The 25,532-nt window shown below is 57.9% G+C and overlaps 1 protein-coding gene and 1 non-coding gene across 3 annotated transcripts; both read right to left on the reverse strand.

Annotated features, from left to right (window-relative positions):
• Positions 1-3,402: 3,402 nt before the first annotated feature.
• On the reverse strand, positions 3,403-3,504 carry LOC112633850. The gene has a single exon (XR_003121617.1). It is a non-coding gene; the product is annotated as a U6 spliceosomal RNA (small nuclear RNA).
• A 7,546-nt stretch (positions 3,505-11,050) lies between these two features.
• On the reverse strand, positions 11,051-25,004 carry SCARF2 (scavenger receptor class F member 2). 2 transcript variants are annotated; one of them, XM_025399733.1, is made up of 11 exons: positions 24,640-25,004; positions 18,645-18,703; positions 18,455-18,556; positions 17,729-18,248; positions 17,401-17,619; positions 17,141-17,269; positions 16,428-16,531; positions 16,234-16,351; positions 15,925-16,040; positions 14,198-14,350; positions 11,051-12,745 (listed from the first exon to the last, which is right to left on the reverse strand). In XM_025399733.1, exons 1-11 carry the CDS (start codon positions 24,810-24,812, stop codon positions 11,838-11,840), a joined length of 2,601 nt encoding a protein of 866 aa, XP_025255518.1. In that variant the 5' UTR covers positions 24,813-25,004; the 3' UTR covers positions 11,051-11,837. The 2 variants fall into 2 exon arrangements, with proteins under 2 accessions (XP_025255518.1, XP_025255517.1); XM_025399732.1 differs by having other exon boundaries at positions 15,925-16,055.
• Between the last annotated feature and the right edge of the window lie 528 nt (positions 25,005-25,532).

Genomic DNA, 25,532 nt, shown 5'->3' on the forward strand with positions numbered 1-25,532 from the left:
GTTTTTGTAGAGATGGGGTCTCCTTGTGTTGCCCAGACTGGTCTTGAACTCCTCGCCTTAAGTAATCCTGCCACCTTGGCCTCCCAAAGTGCTGGGATTACAGGTGTGAACCACCATGCCCGGCCCCGTGTGACTACTCCTACAGAGGCCCTCGATGGCCTGGAATGATTGATTCCAGGACTCTGTCTTCTCATCCCAAAGCACCAAACCCTACTGATAAGGAAAGGGCCCCCGTTTCAGAACTTCCACGGCCACCCCCCACACAGCCCTGGGATTGGTAACTTTGCAACCTGGGCTTCCCCGATAATCAGATTTACGGTAAGACCCCAAAGAGGTCCAGGCGCTTCTAAAACAAGTTACACAGAGAATCCAAACCCAAATCCTCAAGATGTGAGCCCACATCACATCCCCCAAAATGGAGCATCCGTGACCACTCCAGCCTTGCTAGGGACACAGCACACTCCTTGACCCTCGCCACTACAGAGGACAATTGCATTCACAAATGTCCACTGGTTCCCATGCACTAAGCAAACATTTATGGCCTTAATTGACACTATTTCCACAAAGACCCCACTAAATGTAAGGGATGAACTCCCTCTGTTCCCTGGGGCATAAGATTGAAGTCAAACAAGTCCGCCTCACTCTGATCACTGGTGTAATAGCTTTGCAGAATATTCCAGTGGTCTCAGGTCTTTCTGCTCTTGAATTTCCATCACTGGGATGGATGCTCCAATTGGAATAAAACCCACACTTTGTCCCTTACTGTTGGTCTTGGCAGACGAGACCCTGAAGACCTGCCCAAGCCATTAAAATCGTTAATATGACCCAAAATACATTAAAACAGGGACTTCAAGGATTGAGAGAAGGGGTGACTATCCCTTCTGTTTCTCCGTTTAACAGCCCGATTTGACATGTTCTTCCAATGGAAAAGAACAAATGGCATCTCACGGTGGATGCTGAAACCTTAACCCAGGGGACCGTGGAGGCCCCAGCCCCAGCAGGCTGAAAGGATGGAGCCCATTCAGTCTTTTGCTGTCCAATATTTGCTATTTTTGCTTCCTTGAAGTGTTCCACAGTACCTAATTCAACAGCCTCTCAGCCTCTACTTCCATTCTATTTATTGTGGTAAAATATATAACAAAATTTACCAAGTTAACCCTTTTCTTTTTTCTTTTTTTTTGGGGGGGACATGATCTCACTCTGTCACCCAGGCTGGAGTACAGTGGTGCCCTCGCAGATCACCGCAGCCTCAACCTCCTGGGCTCAAGGGATCCTCCCACCTCGGCCTCCTGAGTAATTAGGATTACAGGCTTAGGCCACCGTGCCCAGCCTATTTTAATAATTTTTTAAATTTTAATTTTATTTATTTTTTAAAATTTTACTTTAAGTTCTGAGATTCATGTGCAGCACGTGCAGGTTTCTTACACAGGTATACACATGCCATAATGGTTTGCTGCACCTGTCAACCTGTCATCTAGGTTTTAGGCCCTGCATGCCTTAGGCATTTCTCCTAATGCTGTCCCTCCCCTTGCCCCCCACCCCTAGCCAGGCCCCAGTGTGTGATCTTCCCCTCCCTGTGTCCATGTGTTCTCTTGTTCACCTCCCACTTATGAGTGAGAACATGCAGTGTTTGGTTTTCTGTTCCTGTGTTAGTTTGCTGAAAATGATGGCTTCCAGCTTCATCCACGTCTCTGCAAAAGACATGAGCTCATTCTTTTTTATGGCTGCTTAGTATTCCATGGTGTATATGTGCCACATTTTCTTTATCCAGTCTATCATTGATGGACATTTGGGTTGGTTGGTTCCAAGTCTTTGCTATTGTAAATAGTGCTGCAATCAACATACGTGTGCATGTGTCTTTATAGTAGAAGGATTTATAATGCTTTGGGTATATACCCAGTAATGAGACTGCTGGGTCAAATGGTATTTCTGGTTCTAGATCCTTGAGGAATCGCCACAATGTCTTCCACAATGGCTGAACTAATTTATACTCCCACCAACAGTGTCAAAATGTTCCTATTTCTCCACAGCCTCACCAGCATGTTGTTTTCTGACTTTTTAATAATCGCCATTCTGTTTTTGTTTTGTTTTGTTTTTTGTTTTTGAGACAGAGTCTTGCTCTGTCACCCAGGCTGGAGTGCAGTGGCACGATCTCAGCTCACTGAAAGCTCTGCCTCCCAGGTTCACGCCATTCTCCTGCCTCAGCCTCCCGAGTAGCTGGGACTACAGGCTCCTGCCACATGCCCAGCTAATTTTTTGTATTTTTAGTAGAGATGGGGTTTCACCATGTTAACCAGGATGGTCTCGGTCTTCTGACCTCATGATCCACCCGCCTCGGCCTCCCAAAGTGCTGGGATTACAGGCATGAGCCACCGCACCCGGCCCCTAAGAATCGCCATTCTAACTGGCATGAGATGGTATCTCATTGTGGTTTTGATTTGCATTTCTCTAATGACCAGTGATGATGAGCTTTTTTTCATATGTTTGTTGGCCACATAAATGTCTTCTTTTGAGAAGTGTCTGTTCATATCCTTTACCCACTTTTTGATGGGGTTGTTTTTTTCCTGTAAATTTATTTAAGTTCCTTCTAGATTCTGGATATGAGCCCTTTGTCAGATGGGTAGCGTGCAAAAGTTTTCTCCCATTCTGTAGGTTGCCTGTTCACTCTGAGGATAGTTTTGTTTGCTGTGCAGAAGCTCTTTAGTTTGATTACATTCTATGTGTCAATTCTGGCTTTTGTTGCCATTGCTTTTGGTGTTTTGTCATGAAGTCTTTGCCCATGCCGATATCCTGAATGGTATTACCTAAGTTTTCTTCTAGGGTTTTTATGGTTTTTGGGTTTTACATTTAAGTCTTTAATCTATTTTGAGTTAATTTTTGTATAAGGTATAAGAAAGGGGTCCAGTTTCTGTTTTCTGCATGTGGCTAGCCAGTTTTCCCAGCAGCATTATTAAATAAGGAATCCTTTTTCCATTTCTTGTTTTTGTCAGGTTTGTCAAAGATCAGATGGTTGTAGATGTGTGATGTTATTTCTGAGGCTCCTGTTCTGTTCCATTGGTCTATATATCTGTTTAAAAATATGGAATGCTTTGGTCGGGCGTGGTGGCTCACACCTGTAATCTCATCACTTTGGGAGGTCGAGGTGGGCGGATCACAAGGTCAGGAGATCAAGACCACCGTGAAACCCCATCTCTACTAAAAATACAAAAAATTAGCCGGGTTTGGTGGCGGGCGCCTGTAGTCCCAGCTACTCGGGAGGCTGAGGCAGGAGAATGGTGTGAACCCAGGAGACAGAGCTTGCAGTGAGCCGAGATGGCGCCACTGCACTCCAACCTGGGCGACAGAGCGAGACTCCGTCTCAAAAAATAAAATAAAATAAAATAAAATAAAATAAAATAAAATAAAAACATGGAACGCTTCACAAATTCACGTGTCGTCCTTGGGCGGGGCAATGCGAATCTTCTATCATTCTGATTTTAGTATATGTGTTGCCAAAGCGAGCACTAATTTAATCATTTTTCAGTGTACAGTTTAGTGACATTAAGTACATTCACAGCCATCTATTTCTAGAATCTTTTCATCATCTGAAACTGAAACTCTGCACCCATTAAACACTAATTCCCACCCCTCCCAACCCCTGGTAACCACGGTTCCACCTTCTGTTTCTACGAATTTTTTTGTCTTTTTTCTTTTTTTGAGATGGAGTCCAGCTCTGTCGCCCAAGCTGGAGTGCAGTGGTGCGATCTCAGCTCACTGCAACCTCTGCCTCCCAGGTTCAAGTGATTCTCCTGCCTCAGCCTCCCGAGAAGCTGGGGCTACAGGCGCATACCACCATGCCCTGCTAATTTTTTTTTGTTGTTGTTGTTGTTCATTTGTTTTCTTTGAGATAAAGTTTTGCTAGCCACCCAGGCTAGAGTGCAGTGCCAAGGCAGTGGCGCAGTCTCGGTTCACTGCAACCTCTGTCTCCTGGGTCCAAGTGATTCTCCTTCCTCAGCCTCACAAGTAGCTGGGATTACAGGCATGCATGACCACGTCCGGCTAATTTTTGTATCTTTAGTAAATTTTGTATTTTTTGTATTTTTGTATTTTTAGTAGCATGTTGGCCAAGCTGGTCTCGAACTCCTGACCTCAGAAGTGATCCACTCACCTTAGCCTCCCCAAATCCTGGGATAACAGAGGTTAGTCACCAGGCCCTGCCTCTCTCTACAAATCTGACTCCTCTAGATACTCCACATATGTGGAACTGCACAGTATTTGTCGCTGACTTCTGGCTTTCCTCACCTGGCTATGCCTACTTTGGGGGATAATCTGGGCCTGGGACACCAAATCCCTGTAACAGGCCCCACTGGGCTGCACAATCAGAACTGCGCAGAAGTTCCCCCAGACTGTTACCCACACTTGTTTAAGCTCTTCAAAGACGCTACCGGCCGGGGGTGGTGGCTCGTGCCTGTAATCCCAGCACTTTGGTGGGCGGAGGTGGTCAGATCACTTGAAGTCAGGAGTTCGAAACCAGCCTGGCCAACATGGTGAAACTCCATCTCTACTAAAAATACAAAAATTAATCGGGCGTGGTGGTGTGCGCCAGTAATCCCAGCTACTCAGGAGGCTAAGGCAGGAGACTCGCTTGATTCCGGGAGGCAGAGGTTGCGGTAAGCCTAGATTGTGCCACTAAACTCCAGCCTGGGCGATAGGGTGATACTCCGTCTCAAAAGAAAAAAAAAAAAGTGGTACCGGCCCGGTGCGGTGGCTCACACCTGTAATCTCAGCACTTTGGGAGGCTGAGATAGGAGGATGTATTGGGCCGGGGCGGGGGGGGGAGTGGGGGATGGAGGCTGCAGTGAGCGGTTGTTGAGTGACTGCGTCCAGCCTGGGCCACAGAGTGAGGCTGTGCCTCAAAAAGAAAAAAAAAAAGCAGCAGCTACCCATCCAGCCACCAGATGGCAGCACGATCCCATGTCCCCCTCGCCGCTGGCTGCCTGGTGCCGGATGCAGTCCTAACGGCGGTTCTGAGCTCCAGGGGCCGGCGCCGCGCGTGCCTGAGGTCCCAGCTGCTCAGGAGGATGAGGCAGGAGAATCGCGTGACGGGGAGTTCTGTGCTGTAGTGCGCTGTGCCGATCCAGGTCCGCACTGAGGCCGGCATCGGTATGGTGGCCTCTGCCACCAGGCCGCCTAGGGAAGAGGGAGGCAGCCCCGGTGGAAAACGGAGCGTGTCGGTAGTGGCATCGCGCCTAGGAATAGCCTCTGCGCTCCAGCCAGGTTGACCTGCCCAGACTTCGCCTCTAAAACCAGCAAATACCAGGAGGCTGAGGGACGAGGATCGCTGGAGCCCGGGAGGCGGAGGTTGCAGTGAGTAGCTGGGATTACAGGCAGGCGCCATCACGCCCAGGTAATTTTTGTATTGTTAGTAGAGACGGGGTTTCACCATGTTGGCCAGGCTGGTCTTGAACTCGCAGCCTCAAGTGATCCACCCTCCTCGGCCTCCCAAAGTGCTGGGATTACAGGCGCGAGCCACTGCGCCCGGCCAAATAAGTAATTTAAACAATTTGTTTTTTATTTCAGAAAAAAATAAACTCATAAGGGAGGCCCCCCGACACACACACGGGAAGCAGCAATGTAAATGGAATGCCCACTGCTGAGGCTCTCCAATGAGTGTCACGTGTGCACATTTTGCCCCTCACAATGCATGTCAGACTATTAATAGGAAGCCCTGCTGGAATACTTCCTGTGGGGTGTATGCAGCAGGCAGCTTTGGAATCACTGTATCCCCAGTGTGACGCCAGGACAATGGCTTCTTCACTAGCTCTGTCCAACCACAGTCCTGTGGTTCTAGGACTCCCTCACAGATGTCTCGAGGTCCATTATTGGGCGAAGGTCACTGCAAACTCAGGGAGGCCCAGGAGCTCACCCCAACCAGCTTCTTTCCCAGGTGAGTGACCTCAGCCCTGCAGCTGGACTCACCCAGACCATGACCTCACCCGAAGATAGATGACACCTGACCACCGTCCACACAACTGAGCTGGCCCCAGGTCGACTCCTCCACACCCTGCTTCCTACTGTAACCCTGTCAAAGGCCTTTCTCCCACCTTCCCACTCCTTTTCCTCCCTAGCAGCCCAACCACCATAGATTCACTAGGTGGTTTTCAACTCTTGTAGGCTGCCCTCCTAACCCTAGCCCTGACCTCTGCCCTCCTAACCCCAGCCCTGACCCCACTGCTTCTCAGGAGGCTTTGCCAATCATCTGCATGTTAGCTCCACCCAAGGAACAGGCCTATTTTCTTTTTTTTTAATTTATTTTTTTTTTGAGGCGGAGTCTCGCCACCCAGGCTGGAATGCAGTGGCTCAATCTCGGCTCACTGCAAGCTCCGCCTCCTGGGTTCATGCCATTCTCCTGCCTCAGCCTCCTGAGTAACTGGGACTACAGGCGCCCACCACCTCACCCGGCTATTTTTTTTTATTTTTATTTTTATTTTTAGTAGAGATGGAGTTTCACCGTGTTAGCCAGGATGGTCTCGATCTCCTGACCTTGTGATCCACCCGTCTCGGCCTCCCAAAGTGCTGGGATTACAGGCGGGAGCCACCGCGCCCAGCTACAGGCCTATTTTCAAGCATACTAACTGTTGGGTGTGTCACTTACCTGTGCGTATGACAGCCAATCCACCTAAATGAAGCATTCATGACAACACAACTCCATCCATGTATGTGGCTGACCACATCTCCAAACCATCTTCCCACTGGGGACAAATTCTTGGACTTTTTAGAGACAGGTTCTCACTCTGTTGCCCAGGCTGGAGTACAGTGGTGCGCCTCAAACTCCTGGGATCGAGGGATCCTCCCACCTCAACCTCCGGAGTAGCTGGGATTGCAGGTGCACACCACCACCATGCGTGGCTAAATTATTTATTTACTTATTTATTAGAGATGGGGGTCGCTGGTTTTGAACTCCTATCCTCAAGTGATCCTCCCACTTCCGCCTCCCAAAGCACTGGGATTATAGGTGTGAGCCACCAATCTCACCCAAAATTTTTAACTAAACTAAACAAATGAACAAACAGAAAAGACTCTCAAACCACACACTGTCCTCTCTCACCCAACAGAGACAAGATGTCTATAAACCACCAATCTGTTTAAAAAGATCACCAAATGGTCAGACCATGAAACTGAAAGAATCAAAATAAAATTGTCACTATGCTACCAACGGACAAAAGCCGGGAGCACACGACCAGGGGTCACACTCACTGAAGGTCCCCCACCCTGATTGCCAGTCAGGGGCGGCTTGTGGGTCTCACAGACGGCTCACCACCTGGTTGCAGTCACTGGGGACGGAAAGGTAAGTCCAACCCTTGCCACATCAAGGCACAACGACTGTTGGGGGAATGCACCAGACACGTAAGGAGATGACTTTATTCAGGCTACTGGTATGGGAAGAAAATTCACTGATGAGGAAGGAGCGGCCCGACAAATAAGAGACTCATGCTGAAGGCTGGAGGCGGGGTCTTGGAATGGACAAGAGCAAAGTGCTTCTTCTGGGCTCACTATTTCTCAGAACACAAAGGAAGGGGCAATTTCTCAGCAAGCACCATTTCCCCGGAGCCCAGGGCTGAGACGAATTCAGGACTGCCAGCAGCCTCCATGTTCTGGTGTGTGGAGGAGTTTGCGTGTTCCCAGTGTGTGTTCCCATTGTGTCTTGGTGTTTCTGTGTGCCTGGCGGCATGTTTGTATGTGTATTTGCAGGGTGAAAGACCACAGATACCAGCCGAACTCCTGTACTCAAGTGCACCTCCTGCCTTGGCTTTCCAGAGTGTGGGGATGACAGGCGTGAGCCACCACGCCAGGCCTTATGATCTGTTTCTAGCGCAGTGAGTGCATTTTAGGGTGGGTGCCCGCCTTCATGCCTAGTAGGGCGTGGATGCTGTGTATGCCGTCTGTCCGTAGGATGGGTACACTTCTGTGTGTCGGCTGATGTGTGCGCCTTAGTATTTAGTCAGCTCTGGCAGCACATGTGCGTGTCGCAAGTTGCGTAAGTTGCTGTTTCTACGTGTCTGGTGAAAGGTGTCTATGGTTGCAGAGTGAGGGTCTCTTGGAGTTTCTGTGTGTCAGAGGGTGTGTGTGTGCGTGTGTGTGTGTTTTGCAGGATGAGGTGTGTTCTGTGAGTGTGGTGTGGTGGGTGCAGGGTGCATGTCTGTGTCTACATTTTCGTTTTTTTTTTTTTTTTTGAGACGGAGTCTCGGTCTGTCGCCCAGGCTAGAGCGCAGTGATGTGATCTCCACTCACTGAAAATTCTGCCTCCTGGATTCAAGCAATTCTCCCACCTCAGCCTCCCAAGAAGCTGAGATTACAGGTGCGTGCCACCACGCCTGGCTAATTTTTTGTATTTTTAGTAGAGACAGGGTCTCACCATGTTGGCCAGGCTGGTCTCAAACTCCTGACCTCGAGTGATCTGCCTGCCTCGGCCTCCCAAAGTATTGGGATGACAGGCGTGAGCCACTGCCCCCGGCCTATCTGCATTTCTGTCTGGTGGTGAGCTGTGTGCTGCAGGTGGTGTGTTTGGCGAGTGTGTTTGATGTATTTCTGTCATGTTTCTGTGTATCTGGTGGAAGATGTATGTGTGCAGGACGAGTGTGTATTTTGTATGAGATATATACGCTTCTGACTTTGGTGAAGTGTGTATGTTGCAGGGTTGTCTCTCTCGTGGTTTCTTTGTGGCCTATGGTGTGTGTGCTGCAACGAGCCTCTGTCTCGGTGTTTCTGTGTCAGGTGATACATGTTGTATGTTGCAGAGTCAGTCTTTTTTTCCATTGTTATGTGCGTGTTGTGGGGTAAGTGTCCTCCATAGTAGTGTAGGCTGGCTGTGTGTGTGTTGCAGCGCGTCTATCTCTGTGAGCGGTGGATTGTATGTGTGTGTTGGAGGGTGAGTGTTTCGGTCTAGTAGAGTGTCGTGTGCGTGTGTTGGCAGGTGAGTGGCTGTGTTCCTCTGGGCCCAGTGCTGTGTGGGTGTGTGTTGCAGTGTGTGTGCTGTCTTTGTGTTTCTGGGGTTCTGCTGGCTTTGTGTGTGCATGTCTGCATTTCGGGCTGTGTGTCTGTGTTGGCGTTTCTGAGTCTAGAGGAGCGTGCGTGTGGCGCAGGGTTAGTGTCTGCAGGCCTCTGTGTGCCGTGGGCTGCGTCTGCTTGAAACCAGGCTGGGCCTGGTCCCCACATTCCTCCCACTCCTTTGTGCTCTGTGCTACAAAAAATATTTGCGTTTTCCACGACTCATAATTTTTCCTCCTCAATCGCTACCAGATGTGGGTCCTGTGGTCCCCATCCCCATGGCAACGGAGGTTCCAGCAGCCGCGGTTCCCTTTTGTGGCGCCTGCCCTGGGAGCTGGCACTGCTGTGAGCCCCGAGGGGGTGGGGAGAAGCCGGTGGTGGGAGGCAGGAGGCTGGAGGGGTCCCAGCATCTCCCTTCCCAGCAGCCACTGGGACCCTCCTGGGGGCAGGGGATGGCTGGTGGTGGGTGGAGAGGGGTCCCCTGTTTTGTGAGGCACCCACAGGTAGAGTCTTCAACACCTAGGGGGGTTCCCAGGGAAGGGCAAGGAGAGGTCCCCAGAAAGGCCTGGTCACTGGGACATCCCTGTTCTCTCCAAATCATGCTGGTCCAGGCTGGGGGAGGAGGAATAGCAAGAGCTGAGGGCTTGGGGGGTTTCAGGAAACAGCGGTGTGGCATCTTGATGGTTCTGGGGGGTGGGCACCGCCTAGGCAAGAATGTGGTCTGAGCCCCTGCACTGCCCACCCCTCATCCACACGCAGGCACTGCCCTGCCCTCGCTGAGCCCGGCTGGGCATCTGCCTTCTTGGCCTCAATCCCAGCAGCCCGCATGGCGCTGTGCCGGAACAGAGCAGAGGCTTTCCAGCCACAGGGCCATGGCTGGGAGAGTGCCCAGCTGGCTTCAGGGAGGCAGTGTGGCCCAGAGGCAGGGATCCCACATTCCACGTGCTGCCTGTGTCCTGCCAGCTGCTCTGGACGGTCGACCCAGGGCAGGACACAGCCTCCGCTCAGATGGCTGAGCCCTCTGAGATGGGTGACCAAAGTTGACCTCAGTGGGGCATCTGGCCAGAGGATGAGAGTGTGGCCAGGACGAGAGCCCCAAGTTGCCAGCGTGAGACCGATGAGCACTGTGCGGCGGCTGCAGGGTGATCGGAAGATCCTGGCAGCAGGGCAAGACTTTGAGCTGGGCATCAAATGATGAGATGCAGGAGAACAGGAAGAGGCCCGGGGGGGAGAGGCAGGAGGCCAGAAGAGACCGGACAGGCAGGAGCTGGGGGAACTTAGTGTGGGGACAGCAGGGGCCATGGAAGGTGAGGGTCTGTGGCTTAAGAGGGTCACTTAGGAGGCCTGCCCGGGAGGATGAACCCGCTCAGGGTAGGCGGGTCAAGAGCAGGGAGGCCTTGGGGCACAGATGGTCACACATCGAGGGCAAGGCAGCAGGGTCTGGCTTGGGGGCGGGGGATCTGCGCGGGTCGCTCCCTCCGTCTCCCTCAACCTCCCGCAGGAGCAGGCGGGGCTGGCAGTCAGGAGAGTTTCCGGCTGAGGACAAGGAACCCGTTGAGGCAGACAGCAGGGCTCTGTGCAGCAGGAGACCGGCTTGTTTGTGCTGGAGGAGGCCCGGCTGGAGTCAGCGCCCGCGGCCCCCTGGCCTCAGCCTCTGCACCCCCCGCAAGCTGCTACCAACAGCTCTGAAGCCCAAGTTTAATAGCAGCGGCCAGGGGAAATGCCCAGATCGCCTGTCCCTTTCAGTCAGGGACTCCGCCTGATCTGCCCCTACCCAGCTTTCCTCCCCGTGACCAGTCCAGGATGGGGCAGGCCGGATGGGGCCGCATAAACTTGATAAACAAATGAGGCATGTGGGTTGACGCAGCCCACTTCCACCATGGTCCCGGGAGACCCACGCCAGGGCTCCAGGGCTCCCCGCTGAGATAAGGGGTGGGGGAGAGTGCAGGACAGGTCGTCACATAAAGTTACTTCTGGGGGGCATCTTTGGCCGAAGCCTGCAAACAGGAAGTGATCAGAGCACGAGGGGAAAGGCACTTTATTAAGAAAGCTTTGGCCAAGCCCCCGCCGGGAGGAGCCCATCCTGGGGCACCGGCCAGGGTGGGAGCAGCCCTGCTGGGGGCCTATAAATACATCTCCTCAGGCCACTAGAGTCGCCCCTGGAGGTCCCGCGGTGTGTGGGGCAGTGGGAGGCCATCAAAACCAGCTGACAGCTGAGGGGCCGGGGCTCCGGTTGCCAGGGAAGGGAAGGGGTGGGACGGACTAAGCCCCTGAGGAGCGGAGACCAGCCCTCCTCCCCAGGCTGGGGTCAACCAGATGCCCGGGAGCCCAGCCAGTGGAGGTAGCCCCGGGTTCTGTTGGTAAGGCCAAAGGAGGGACCCTCCAGCCAGAAGCACCAGGCCCTAGCCGGGGAGAGGCAGCCTGGGCAGAAGTGCTTCTGGCCTCAACCAATGAGAAGGTAGCCGCAACCAAGTCCACTCGTGGCCAGTAAGAGGCGGTCTTTAGGCGGAACCCTCCCATCTTTGGCCAATGAGACGCAGCCTGGTCGGAGCGCTCCATAACTTGGCCAATGGGGAGGGAGTCGCCCGCTAAGCCCCTGTCAGGCCTCGACCAACAGGATGGGCCCTTCCCGACAGAGCACACTGCTCCAATCCAGGAGCCGCTGCAGGACCTGAGCCAATGAGACGCCTCCGCTAGCCACGCGGCGCTCGGCCAATAGGAGGCCGCCCGTGCCCAGGCGCGTGGGAGGCGTAGGGTGGCAGGCGGCGCTGCGAAGCTGAGGGAGCTGCGCGCGGAGGAGCCACAGCCTGCTACAGGGTGGGCGCGCCCGCCCTGCCCCCCTCGCCCGCCGCCTCCCTGCTCTTCTTGCGCGGAGGCTTCTGGATAGGGGTCTTCTTCCGGGGCGTCTCAGGCGCGGGCACGTCGGTCGCCGCCTTCTCAGGCCCCGGGGTTTCGGTTGCTGGGGGCGCGCGGGCGGGCGAGGCTGGCAGCACCGAGCGCTTGGCTTTCTGTGGGGGCGCCGGCTTCTCCCTGGGGCCCTGCGCGCCCAAGGCCCCCTCGGCGCGGCCCAGGCTGCGAGTCTTGCCGCGCAGCTCCGCGGCCAACATGGAGGCAGCCTCGGGCGCGCTTCGCGGGGGACCGCCGGCGTCCGTGGGCTCCAAGAGGCTCGGGCCGCGGCCCCGCGCTCGGGCCCTGGGCGGCGAGGGCGCAGCGAGGGCCGTCGCCTCCTCGGGCAGCCCGGGGGGCCGCGGCGTTGGGTCGCGGGTCCCGGGGCTGCCGTGCTCGACCGGCTGCGCCGATTTGTCGCTGGGCGTCCGTTTTCTCTTGCTGGGGCTGGGCGCGGCCTCGGGTCCTGGCGGCGGTGGTGACGGCGCACGGCCAGCTGCAACGGCGCTGTGCCTGCCGTGGATCCAGGACACCTTAGGCTTGGTGGCGGGGTCAGGCGGCGGCGGTTTCCTGCGCTCGGGCGATGGCGACAGCGACAGGCCCCCAATCTCGCCCCGGGCCCGGGCCGGCCGGGCCTCGCGTCGGGCCACGCGCGCGTACAGAGCCCCGCCGGGCCCCTCCACGCTGGACGCTGACCGCTCGCTGTCGGAGGACGCGGGGAGGGGCATCGCCTCCTCGGCGGACGCTGGTGTGGTCAAGGGCACGGGGGACGGCGCCGGCGCCTCGACAGGAACAGTGGGGACTTCGGGGTCCCGGCTCTCCTCTGGTGCTTCTGGCAAGGGAAGAGCAGGGTGCTCACAGCCTTCAGGAATAGCTTTAGGGGTTCCAACCTCCAGGCACAAACCTTCACCTTCCCTCCTCTACCCATGCCCTTGGCGCTGTGTCACCCTGGCATCCAGACGTGCCTGGCACAGAGCACCAACCACACACGTAGTTCAGAGCCTCAGTCTGTGCGGCTGACTCTGAACTCAGGCTGTGCCGGGAGTGATGGGTGCATTCATGCGACTGAAGCCCAACCTTGGCCTGGCCTGGCAGCCCTGCCCCGACACCTTTCCAGCCTTGGGAGCCTGCATCATCGAATTTGATGCTGGAACATCCCCACGGGGGTTCCATTATCCTTCTTTTAGAGATAAGGCTTCTAGTCGGGCGCAGTGGCTCACGCCTGTAATCCCAGCACTCTGGGAGGCTGAGGCGGGTGGATCACCTGAGGTCAGGAGTTCGAGACCAGACTGGCCAACATGGTGAAACCCCGTCTCTACTAAAAATACGAAAATTAGCTGGGCGTGGTGGTGGGCTCCTGTAATCCCAGCTGCTCGGGAGGCTGAGGCAAGAGAATTGCTTGAACCCAGCAGGCGGAGGTTGCAGTGAGTGGAGATCTCGCCTCTACACTCCAGTCTGGGTGACAGAGCCAGACTCCGTCTCAAAAAAAAAAAAAAAAAAGAAAAAAAAAGGCCGGGCGCAGTGGCTCAAGCCTGTACTCCCAACACTTTGGGGGGCCAAGACGGGCAGATCACGAGGTCAGGAGATCCAGACCATCCTGGCTAACACGGTGAAACCCCGTCTCTACTAAAATACAAAAAAAAAAAATTAGCCGGGCGTGGTGGCGGGCACCTGTAGTCCCAGCTACTTGGGAGGCTGAAGCAGGAGAATGGCGTGAACCAGGGAGGCAGAGCTTGCAGTGAGCCAAGATTGTGCCACTGCACTCCAGCCTGGGCGACAGAGCGAGACTCTGTCTCAAAAAAAAAAAAAAAAAAAAAAAAAAAGTGATAAGGGTTCTGAGGTTCTGAGTTGGTCACCTGCCCAGGGCATCTGGGGGCACGGGCAAGGGAGGAGACAGGGCAGAATCCCAGCCTGGCAGGCTCCTTTCTGCTATCTGTGGACCCAAGGCTGCAGGTGAAGGTCGAAGGTGCACCCACATACTCTGGATCCCTTCCTCCCGTCTCCTCTGCCACCCCCTACCTAAGCCCGGAAACTTCTCTCTGCCTACTTTCCCCCAGAAGCAACCTGGGCTGTGGTCTACCCATCTCCCCACACCTGTCTCCAGCACTGAACAGCAGAGTCGAGCTCTATGGCCTCAGCTCTGTGGCCAACCCTCAGGTACCAGCATGGCAAAGCCCTTCCTCTCCATGCTGCCTGCCCCTCTCCTGTGGCCCGCCCAGAACACAGCTTTTCCATGGGACCATTTTGCTGGGCTGGAGTGATGCCCAAGCAGCGCCTTACTCACCCTCATGGGGTACACAGTACACAGGGCCTTCGTCAGTGGTGTCAAACGAGGAGAAGGAGGCCCGAGAGGACCAGGATGGTGAGGGCTGCTCCAGCCCTGAGGGTGGCTCCAGGAAGCTGCAGTTGAGTGTGTTATCCAGGTCGTGGTGGGCCACTGGGGAAGGATGAGGCAGAGCTGCCAAGGGTCCACTCTGCCCCAGCCAGTGCCCTCATTAGCCCCTGCTGTCACAAATGTTGATGGAGTGACCAAGACCAGCCCTACTCTCAGACTGCAGGGGGCACAGGCAACTCAACAGGTAGGGTGACACTGGACCAGGACTGGAGAATGGGTAGAGGTGAACCCAGAAAAGAAACATGAGCAAAACATGTGTTAAGGTGCAAGGCAAGTGTGTGCAGCCAGGGAGCTGGAAAAGGTTGGGCTGACATGTTGGGAAAAGGCCAGAAAGGTGGGAGACGGGGCTGAGACAGGCCACCAAGGTCTCCAAGCTCTGTTTTAGGCCCTGCCTTGTGGGACTCAGGGGAGCCTTGGAGCACTTCTGAGCCCAAATGCGCAGTGACAGGGCTGCATTTTTGGTTCAGCCCATCTCAGCAAGCTGCACCCTCGGCCTGGCCTTCAGAGATGCAGACCCCACAACAGGGAGCCCCAGAAGCTGGCTAGCCTGGCCTCCATTCCACAGAGGGATGTGGGGTCCACTCCCACACCTATGTCCCCAGATGCCATGCTGCTAGGTGGGCCAAGGGCTTTTCTTTTTTTTCTCCCTTCGTTTTCTTTTTCTTTCTTTCTTTCTTTCTTTTTTTTTTTTTTTTTTTTTTTAACAGAGTTTTGCTCTTGTTGCCCAGGCTGGAGTGCAATGGCACGATCTCAGCTCACTGCAACCTCTGCCTCTCAGGTTCAAGCAATTCTCTTGCCTCAGCGTCCGGAGCAGCTGGGATTACAGGCATGCACCACCACACCCGCCTAATTTTGTATTTTTAGTAGATTCTCCATGTATTTTTAGTAGTTTCTCCATGTTGGTCAGGCTGGTCTTGAACTCCCGACCTCAGGTGATCCACCCTCCTCGGCCTCCCAAAGTGCTGGGATTACAGGCGTGAACCACTGCGCCCGGCTTGGCCAAGGGGTTTTCTCAGCTGTTTCCTTCATGTCCCAAGGGTCTGAGCCCCCTTCCCCTCCATCTTTAGAAATAAGTGGGAAAGAGAGGAAGAGAGGGTCCACCCAGGTGGGAGTCAGCACGGAGAGAAGCGGCACACCCCACCCCACCCCCATCCTGTTGGTGGGTGGGGACCAGCCTGCCCACTTTCCAGGAGGATCTCGGTACTGCTGGGGATGTAGGCAGGAGGGGCGGGTCCTCTCCTTGGGGCAGGGCACTCCCGTGCCCACGCATTCCCCCAGCAGCTCTGGCCGGGATATACAGCATTCTCCCACAGACTGGGGGAGCCTGCAGCACCCCGCTGCCCACACACCCCTGATGCGATCACTCTCGGGGCCAACGCTTCTGACGCACGCCCACATCAGCCCGCGCACCTAGGACTCCTGCCTTCCTACCCGGCCTCGCCCTCAGCTGCCACACCTCTTACCTTCCCTCTGGTCGCACCTCCTCGCGCCCACGCACATCAACACTCAAGGTCCCCCATTTCCTCACTGAGATCTGGGGCCCCTCACACCCATTTCCCAGCAGCTTCCTGCGTCCAGAGGTGTTTCTCCCAGAGATCCCGCGCTGTCATCCTTACCTACGACTTTGGGTAGTTTCTGCCTGCGGAGAGGGATCCGGGGCAGCTTCATGCTGATGCGACTGAAGCGTCCGCATAGTCGGTGCGGAGCCTTCTTCCTCCCAAGCGACAGCTCCCTGCGGGGGCGGGGTCTGAGCGGAGGGGCGGGGCCGGGGCGGTACCCAGGGGCGATTAGATCTCGGCTAGTGCCGAGCACAGAAGGGGCGGGGCCACGTCCGGGGCGGGGGCGGGGAAGAGCTGGATCTGGGTCCGGTGGCACCGAGGGTGCGGCCTGAACCCAGGCGAAAGCGGGGCAGTATCTGGGCTTACCGGCGCGCAGGGTCCTTGCCCCGGCAAGCGCAGCAGCAGCCGAGCAGCGAGAGCAGCAGGCAGACAAGAAGGACGAGCAGCGCGCCCGCGCCCATCACACCCTTGCGCTGGTTGGTCTCTGTAGGGGATTATGGGGTCAGCGCGGTTTCTGCCCCCACCTGCATTCCTTAACGGGACGCCCCTCATCCACTTACCTAGGTAGCAGGCACCAGTGACCGGGTCGCACGAATCCTCGTGGCAGCTGCAGGCCTGAGCACAGTCCGCGCCGTGGAGTCCGGGCGGGCACGTCACGTTACAGCTGCCGGGACATAGGGTCAAGGCAGGCCACAGCCGCCCCCCTAGGATGCCCCCTACCCTCACCCCTCACCCGCGGCCAGGGCCCAGGGTCCAGGGTCCCAGAACCGGGCTCTCTCGCGCTCCATTCATCGTCTAGGGTTTGAAGCCCAGCCCTGCCCGTGGCACATATTGGGGTGGTGGATGTTTTGGAAACGAATGTTGCACAACCAGTTGGGGGTACCTGGGGGATAGGACCCGTGGTGGCCGCGCAGCAGCGCCCACTGCTGGGGCTGACTTGGGTGGGTGGGAAGTGGGGCTGCTGAACCAGACCCTTGGCTGTAAGTGGAGGTCCCTGCTCCTTCTATACCAACTCGGGGTCACCTCAAGAGCCCACTGACGCAGGCTGGACTGGTCACCAGATCCGGCGCTGAACGTGGGCTTCCCGACATAAGGGCAGGAAACTGCCCTCAAAGAGCCTACTGTCACCCCCTATCTGGGGTAAGGGACCAAGGCTGAGGTGATAACCCAGCCCAGGGTGGAAAGGCCACCTCGTCGGCCCCTGGGGTCTGGCTGGACCCTCCCTTGTGGCAGATACAAGCCCTCCACCCCCTCCCGGTCCCGGGGCACTCACTGGGGCCCGTGGACGCCAGGACTGCACAGGCAGCGCCCCGACTGAAAGTCGCAGTGGCCGCTGCCGCAATCGGCGCATACGAAGGCGCAGTCCTCGCCGTAGGTGCCATTGCTACACTTGGTCTCGCACCTTGGAAAGATGGGAGGAGGCGTCAGCAGAAATGGAAGCAAACGGACCACAGTGCCCTCGACAGAGGGCCTTCATGGGGGAGGCAGGGCAGGGGGCTGCGTGTCTGGGCCGACGGAAGCAGGGCTGCTCACCGGTCGCCGATCCAGCCCGCGTTGCAGCGCGTACACTTGCCGGTGACATGGTTACAGGCATGGCCGTCGCGGCACGGCGGACAGCGGTGGCTGCAGCCCTCGCCATAGAAACCGGTGGCGCAAGGCTGGTCGCACTTGGTTCCGTTCCAGCCGGGCTCGCACGTCAAGCAGCGGCCCTCGGCTACCGTGCACGGCTGCTGGCCCTTACACTGGCCACACCTGGGGGAGGGGTCGGAGGCTAGGGAAGGCTGGGACCCGCCTCACCCCTGCCCCCATCGGCGGCCCGCCCTTCCACCTCCTCCCTCCCTGGCCGAGAGACCGCGCTTACCGGCGGCGACAGCCCAAGCCGTAGAAGCCGGCGGGGCACGGCTCGCGACAGTACTTGCCGCGGTAGCCCGGCTCGCAGGCACACGTGCCGTCCACAGGGTGGCAGCGGCCGCGGAAGCACTGGCAGTAGCGATCGCAGCGCGCGCCGAACGTACGCTCGCGGCACTGACAGCGGCCGCTCTGCTGCTCGCAGGGAGACGAGTTGCAGGCGCACTGGTTGTTGCAGCTGCGGCCCCACCAGCCTGCGTGGCACAGGCAGGCGCCGGTCTGTGGGTCGCAGCGCGACGTGGCGCTGCAGTAGCACGCGCTGGCGCACTGCGCGCCCCACCAGCCGGGCTCACAGCGGCACGCGCCGCTCCGCGGGTGGCACGTGCCGTGCTGGCACTGGCACGCATGCTCGCAGCGCGCGCCCCAGCGCCGCGCGTGACAAGTACACTGGCCTGTCACGTCCTCGCACTGCCCGTGTGGGTGGCAGCTACACAGCTCCTTGCAGTCGGGGCCCCAGAACTGGCGCGGGCACTCTGCGGGGGAGGAGCGGAGGGGGTGGAAGGCCCCGGTGCTTGAGTAGGTGCCCCCAGCCAGCCAGAACCTGCCCGCGTCCCGCACTCCAGCCGCCACCTTTGGGGACCCGCCCCGAAGACGATCCGACCCCGACCCACCCTGGACCCCGCCCCATCTCTCCAGGATTCCGCCCCACCGACCAATACCGGCCCGACCCCACGCTCACTGGTGTCGCAGTTGGCACCGAAGTAGCCGTGGCGGCAGCGGCACTCGCCAGGCCTCACGCACACCTCATTCTCCGAGCACGTCGAGTTGCCTTCGCACACCGCTGTGGACCAGACAGGCCAGAGCTGCTGCGCGTCCTAGCCCCGCCCCCGACCCCGCCCCCGCCCCAGGTACCCGGGATGACCACTCACCAATCCCACACTCGTCCCCTTGCTGCCTCCAGCCAGCGCAGCACGTGGGCACCTGGGAGCTGCGAGCAGAGGGAGGACATCTGAGCCCAATGCCCCTCCCCCAGCCCCCATCTGCTCAGGGCTCCTCTGCAGCCTCCTCACAGACTCCCTGCCTCTGCATTTGTGCTCCTGTCCTAGGGGGGTGGTTACTGAGGTCCTGCCAGGCAATGTGTCTGGCGGTGGAGGATTGCCACAAACAGACCTGACCGCCAAGAACTTTCCAGCCCAGAACCGCCACCCCATCTCACCTAACTCCTTTGTGTCTTCCTCCCACAGCCACTAGGCCTGAGAAAAGTGGCCTTGGAGTCCCAGGAAGGACCACAGTGAGGTAGCAGCCAGGAAGAGGACCATGGGCCTCAGGACCTGCTCAAACGTGAGGGTCTAGGGCATCCCTCCAAGTGGAGGGCCCGGCCTAATGGGTGTCATGGATCCAGATGTGATATGATATGACATGACAAGGACAGAACTAGGACTGGCTGGGCCACAGGGACACACCTAGATGCCCCAACCCTGGGGCTGAGCTCCACTGGGGAGGGGCAGCCTCTGGGTGGGGGGTGGCATGTAGACACAGTGAGGTGACCACTTGGCAGAGGGGCTTCTGGAGGGAGGTGGGGTGAGGCCCACCCAGCCACTAGGGAAAGAGCAGGCACATGGGGAGTCCTCCATGTGCAGGAGGAAGGTCAAACTGTGGCAAAAGGGCTCAGGGACCAGGGTGGAGGAAGGAGCTACTAGAGCATCTGTTTATGCCTTTGTTGTTGTTTTTGAAACAGAGTCTCGCTCTGTTGCCCAGGCTGGAGTGCAGTGGCACAATCTCAGCTAACTGCAACTTCTGCCTCCCAGGTTCAAGCAATTCTCCTGCCTCAATCTCCCTAGTAGCTGGGATTACAGGCGCGTGCCACCACACATGGCTAATTTTTGTATTTTTTACTAGAGACGGGGTTTCGCCATGTTGGCCAGGCTGGTCTTGAACTTCTGACCTCAAGTGATCCATCTGCCTCGGCCTCCCAAAGTGCTGGTATTGCAGGCATGAGCCAGCATGCCAGGCTTGTTTATGCTGATGGTCTTCCTCTTGTTCCATTTGATTTGGCTTTATAGAGTACACAATGCTTTATAGAGTACACAATGCTACCTCAGTAGGTCCTTTCTAACCGCAGCACTTCAGGAGAGCACAACCTCTAAAACCCCGGGTGGATGGGGTATGTGAGCACAAAGGTTTGGAGGCCCTGCCTGAGTGAAGCCATGATGGCTAGAGAGGATTCATAGGAGATGAGCTGGGGTTAGCCCACATTCAGGGGCAGAGGAGGCTGAGAAGGAACAACCACCAAGGCTGCAGGATCCTAGGGTCCCAGCCAACTCAGAACTTCGCCTCAATCCTAAAGGCACGTAACAACCATTCGCACTTTAGAGAAAAGAAGCGTGCTTCTTCACAAGCAGGCTCGGATTCAGTATCTGAATTCAGAACCAGGATGTGGTGGTGGGGGGAGTTTGGAAGGAAGCCTGAAGACCCCAGTGGGATGGGACAGACTGGCTCCTCCACACCATGCATTTAAGGATAGTACGTGCCTGGCACGCTCCTGCCCAGGCTGCAGAAGATGCCCCAACCATTCCCCAGCTAGACAGAATTCCACCCCCTGCACAGAGCACCTGGGCCTCGAGGCCCCTCCTCCTGAACAAGGCTTGGCTCTCCTTCAGGTCAAAGATGGGACCTGGCGAACAGGACCATAAAATCCCAAACTTTGGGGAATCGGTTCAGTGTATTTTCCACGACTAAAACTGAAAACCAGAGACAGGAATACGAAGGCCTGGCTTTTCCTGGCCCCTGCCCCCACGTCTCCACCCACCCAGCCCTGACCCAGGGAGCACCAAGGTGCCCAAATGCAGGGAGACCCAGGTCTGCTGGCCATCACCCACCCACTTGTGTCTGCTTCTGAACCGTGGCCACTGGATGGAGAGCCTCTGCAGGTGTCCCTCCTGTGAGGAGCTTTGCCAGGTGGCCTGCTGGAATTGCCCCGGAAGCACTAACCCCCTTCTGCCCTGGACATGCGGTTCTGTGGCTAGGAGCCTAGTTTTAGGGCCACACTCAGCTGGGTTTGATGTCTGGGTTTGCCACTTGCGGTGTGACCTCAGGCATGGAGCTTAAGCTCTTTAAGCTTCAGGCTCCTTAGCTATATAGTAGGGCTCATGGGTTTGGTCCTACTGTAGGAAGATTAAGAGAGCCAAGATGTTTTTAGCCAGGCATGGTGGCATGTACCTGTAGTCCCAGCTACTCAGGAAGCTGAGGCAAGAGGATCACTTGAGCCCAAAGAGTTTGAGGCTGCAGTGAGCTATGACGGCACCACTGCTCTCCAGCCTGGGCAAGAGTGAAACCCTGTCTCAAAAAGAGAGATAGAGATAGGGGAGAGAAAGAGAGAGAGAGAGAGAGAACCCAGACCTATGAAGTGGTTTGGCACATACTAAGCACAAAGGATCCTGAGGGCAGGCTGCAGTGCCTCTGAGTGCACTCGGTCATCCCTGGCTTAGTGGGCACCCAGGCCTAACCCCAGCAGAGCTAATACCCACCAGCAGGACAGAGTCCATTTGGGTTCACTGAGGACAAGATGCTTTCCTTCTTGGAAGGGCTGGCAGAAAAGGCCAGGTGGTGGTGGCAAGCTGACTCTCTAAGATCTTACAAAGATGGGTGGGGAAAGATGGCCTGCTGCAGGGCCACTCCCATGCTTGCTCTGTAAGTCGGTAAGACCCTGAGGAGCCAAGCCATAGGCTGGGCCCAGGCCCCTCAGCAAGTAAAACATGCTGTGTAGGGAGGCCCAGTGCCGTGGCTCAAGCCTGTAATCCCAGCACTTTGGGAGGCCGAGATGGGCGGATCACGAGGTCAGGAGATCAAGACCATCCTGGCTAACATGGTGAAACCCCGTCTCTACTAAAAAATACAAAAAAGCTAGCCGGGTGAGGTGGCGGGCGCCTGTAGTCCCAGCTACTCAGGAGGCTGAGGCAGGAGAATGGTGTAAACCCGGGAGGCGGAGCTTGCAGTAAGCTGAGACCCGGCCATTGCACTCCAGCCTGGGCGAGAGAGTGAGACTCGTTCTCAAAAAAAAGACATGCTGTAGGTTTCTCCCTCATAGAGCATTATTTCTTCTGTGATTCAAACCCACTGTGAGTTCTCACATCTTCAAGTTGGCTCATGGTATCCATACCTATCCATGTTCTCCCCCAAATCCAGGCAGAAAGGCTTCTCTGCCTGCCACACCCTTGAGACCCCACACCTGCCTGGCCCTCCTCCTGCCCTGCCTGGACACTTCTCCTCTGGTTTCTGTCCCCATCCTCAGATCTCTCTTCTGCTCACACTAGCTCCCTCGGGAAGCTCACTGAACCCTGACAACACCTTGGACCCTCCAGCAGGGCTCGCCCGTCAATGCTAGACTTGCAAATCCAACTGCCCAATAGATGACATCACCAGAGGGAGGCCTCATGGGCCTCATGCTCAACCAACCCAAACCTGAACTCTTGACCTCCTTGCACCCTGAGTCTTCCCTGTCTCAGATAACCCCTGCCTGTCCTTTCAGGCTGGGAGGCTGAGACCTGGAGAAGCATCTCTGGCTTCTCTTTCTTGTCTACACAAGATCCATTGAGAAAAAAGATGCTGAGCTCTAGCTTCTAAAGGACATCTAAAATGGGATCACTTCCCCTTCCCTATCCCAGCCTTGTGAGAGCCACCCTCCATCTCCCTGGCTTTTTATAACTGGCCCCAGCTTCCACCCCCTGCCCCTCAGGGTGTGAAGTGTTTGCCACCTGGCAGCCAATCCTGGTCAGATCCCACCCTTTCTCTGTGCAAAGCCCCAGGGGGTCCCATGGCCCTCAGAGGAAAAGTCCAAGTCTTCTGAGCAGTGGCAGCCCACAGTGGCCTGCCCACCCTCACTCTCTGGCAGCTCCTCCGCCAGTCCCTCCTGGACTCTGCCTAGCCCCCTGGATCTTTCTTGTACTTCCACAGGCCCTCTGCCTTGGGAACCTTGCCCCAGACACCCACAGGGCCTCTGTGCTCTCCTGCAGGCCTGTGCTCACTCACCACCTTCTCAGCGGGTCTCCCCAGACCACCCTAAAGGAAACAGCACTCCCCAACTCAACACCTCCCAGCTCTTGCTAGATGTCTAGACACACTTGCTTTTCTGGACTGTAGGTCTCCTCTGCCACAGGGTCAGGATCTCCACCACAGCTTCCTTACACCAATACAGGCTTGGCACACTGTAGGTGCTTAGGATTTTACTGGCTCTGTACTCTCCTCTCCCCATTCTCCTGCCTCCCAGGAAAGGGAAGGGCTGATGGAAGCCTTGCAAGACGTGGGAGGACAACAAACGCATGTCCCAGACCCCAGGTGGGCAGGGCCCAGAGTGACTGCCCTTCCCATCGACGCTTGCCACTCATTGACCATAGCAATCCCCACTTAGCCCCATGAGGGGGTTGTGATCCCTAATCCCATTTTACAGAGGTGGAGACAGGCCCAGAGAGGTCAAACGACTTGCCCAGGTCCACACAGCTGGGTAGGGGTGGCACCAGGATCGGAACCCAAACCCGGGCTCTCGGTTCCTGGAGCAGGAGCTTCCTGGGAGGTCTGCAGACAAGGGGAGCGGGAGCAAAGGGCTCTCAGGCTCCGGACAGTTAGAGCCTGGCACCGGACCCCCATCCCTGGTCCCGGGCCTGCGGGGGAAAGAGGACTGGAGTGAGTAGACAGAGCCCACGGCGATCGCGCCCTCCCCCTCTCCAGGCACAGCCCCGCCTGCCGCCGCCGCTGCATTCCTGGGGCCGGGGAGGCCCGGGAGTCGGCGGCGGCGGCATCGATGCGAAGCAGATGGCGGGCCAGGCCGGCCCCCGCCCCGGAGGCGGGGCTCGCAGCGGGGAGGGGTCTGCGCGCCTCGGGACCAGAGTTCGGAAACCCCGCGCGGCCCCCTCACAGCCCCTTGTCTGCGGCGCCGAGTCCCTGGACTCGGCTTGCCCGGGCTCCGCGGCCCAGGCGCCCCGACGCGACCCAGCTCGGAGCCCGGCGGCCGCCTCTGCGGCTGCCAGCCTGTGCGGCGTCCACAGTCCGCGCCAAGGCGCCCCCACACGCCCGCTCCTCACCCCTGGGTGGAGATGCCCTTGACCTTGCTGTGGCCTTTGGCCAGCCCACCGGCTCCCCCGACCCCAGCTCCCAACTCCTGGCGTCCGGGGCTCGGCTGTCTGTCCTCCGTGGAAGCTCCCTGGCTCACCCCCCACTCGCCACCGGCCGGGCCTGTCCCCTGCCTGTCCCACATTGGCTTCCCCAGCCGGTGCCCCACCTTTGCGTGGCCACTTCTTGCACCCTGGTTGTCGCCAGGGTTTCCACATCCTCCCGTCCCCTGTGCCTGTCACAGCCCTTCCACCTCCCGCTTCTGGTACACTTCGAGCGCCGGTTCCTCGACGCTCGCCTGGGTCACCACCCTCCCACCCGCGCCCGTTCTAAGACACGAGTCTGCCTTTCCAAGTCTGGCTTGCCCCAGGACCTCCTGGGCTAGCACCGCTCCTCCTCCCCGACCTTCCTCCTCACTCCCACTCCCGGTTCCAGTCGGACCAGTGCGGGGCTTTAGCACATGCAGTTCCTTTTGCTTGAATGCCCTTCCCCGGCATTTCCCCGTGGACTTCACAACTCGGCCAAGGGTCCCTTTTTTCAGGTCTTTCCTGACATCCCGGATAATGCGTGTCATCCCCTAGGTGCCCACGGCACTCCGTCCTCCCCTCAGGTGACTTCTCGTCCAGGGTACCCTCGGATGCACGGTCGTGGCCCGTGGCCGAGGCTGGGCCTGGAACGGAGTCGCGTTGGCGAGGGAAACGAAGGGGCCCACATTTGGTGTAGAGAAGTTCCGGGAGCCCCCTTCCAATGCCGGGTGCCGCCACCCCACTGCCCCCAGCGTCCCTCTCGGCCCCCTCCCCCAGCCAGGCCGGCTCCTACCCGGGAGCACGGCACACGTTGCGGCCGCGAGGGTTCAGTTCCTGGGGCGCCACGGGGTCCGGCACTATCCAGAGCAGCAGCAGCAGCAGCAGCGACGGCAGCAGCGGTGACGGCGGCCCCCCGGCTCCCCGGCGCCGCGCCGGCCCGGCCCCCCGGGGCCCTGCGCCCTCCATGAGGCGCGGGGCAGGCGCGGGGCGGGCACGGGCGCGGGTGCGGCCGCAGCGAGAGCGGCCGGAAGCGGAGTGCGAGGCCGGGCGGGGGGCGGCAGGAGGGGCGCCGGGCCGGGCAGGAAATTCCACATCGGCTCCCTGATCCCGGGCCAGCCGCGGCCGGCCAGGCGGCAGCGCCCGCCCCGCGCGCCAGACCCCACCCTCCGGCCTAGCCACCGCCCCTCCGCGCAGCCCCCGCCCCCATTCGGCCGCTAGCAAACTTGGGGGCGAACTTGGAGGAGGCCCGCCGAGCGCTGCGGGAAGGAGGGGCCACCCGAGGAATCCCCGGTTCCCGCGCCTTTCCGTCTGCTCCCGAAACATCTCCCGAAGCAGCCGCCCCCGCGCGCCCACTGCGTAGCCAGGCCCGGGACGGGAAGGCGGATGGGGGACACGGCCGCGACTCCGCAAGCCCACCCCCGCCCCCAGCGCCTCGGAACCGGCTAAGGGAGTGAGGCCCTCAGACAGCCCAGGTCGAGGCCGAAAGCCAACTCCACAGCACCCCACTGCGAAGTCCTTGTAGTGCTGAGATGTGCGGTCAGCTCCCCCTGCGCACTCCTGCGCACTCAAAACTCGCAAGGGGCGGACCGAGCAGGATGCTTGAGGCCTGTGGTAGACTGGGTCCGGACCCGAGGCCTGGGGGAAGGGGTCTCCGTAGGGACGGATGGGAGAGATGCAGAGGAGGTA

The sequence above is a fragment of the Theropithecus gelada genome, chromosome 10 (assembly GCF_003255815.1).
Source record: "Theropithecus gelada isolate Dixy chromosome 10, Tgel_1.0, whole genome shotgun sequence".
In the NCBI taxonomy this organism is placed as follows: domain Eukaryota; kingdom Metazoa; phylum Chordata; class Mammalia; order Primates; family Cercopithecidae; genus Theropithecus; species Theropithecus gelada.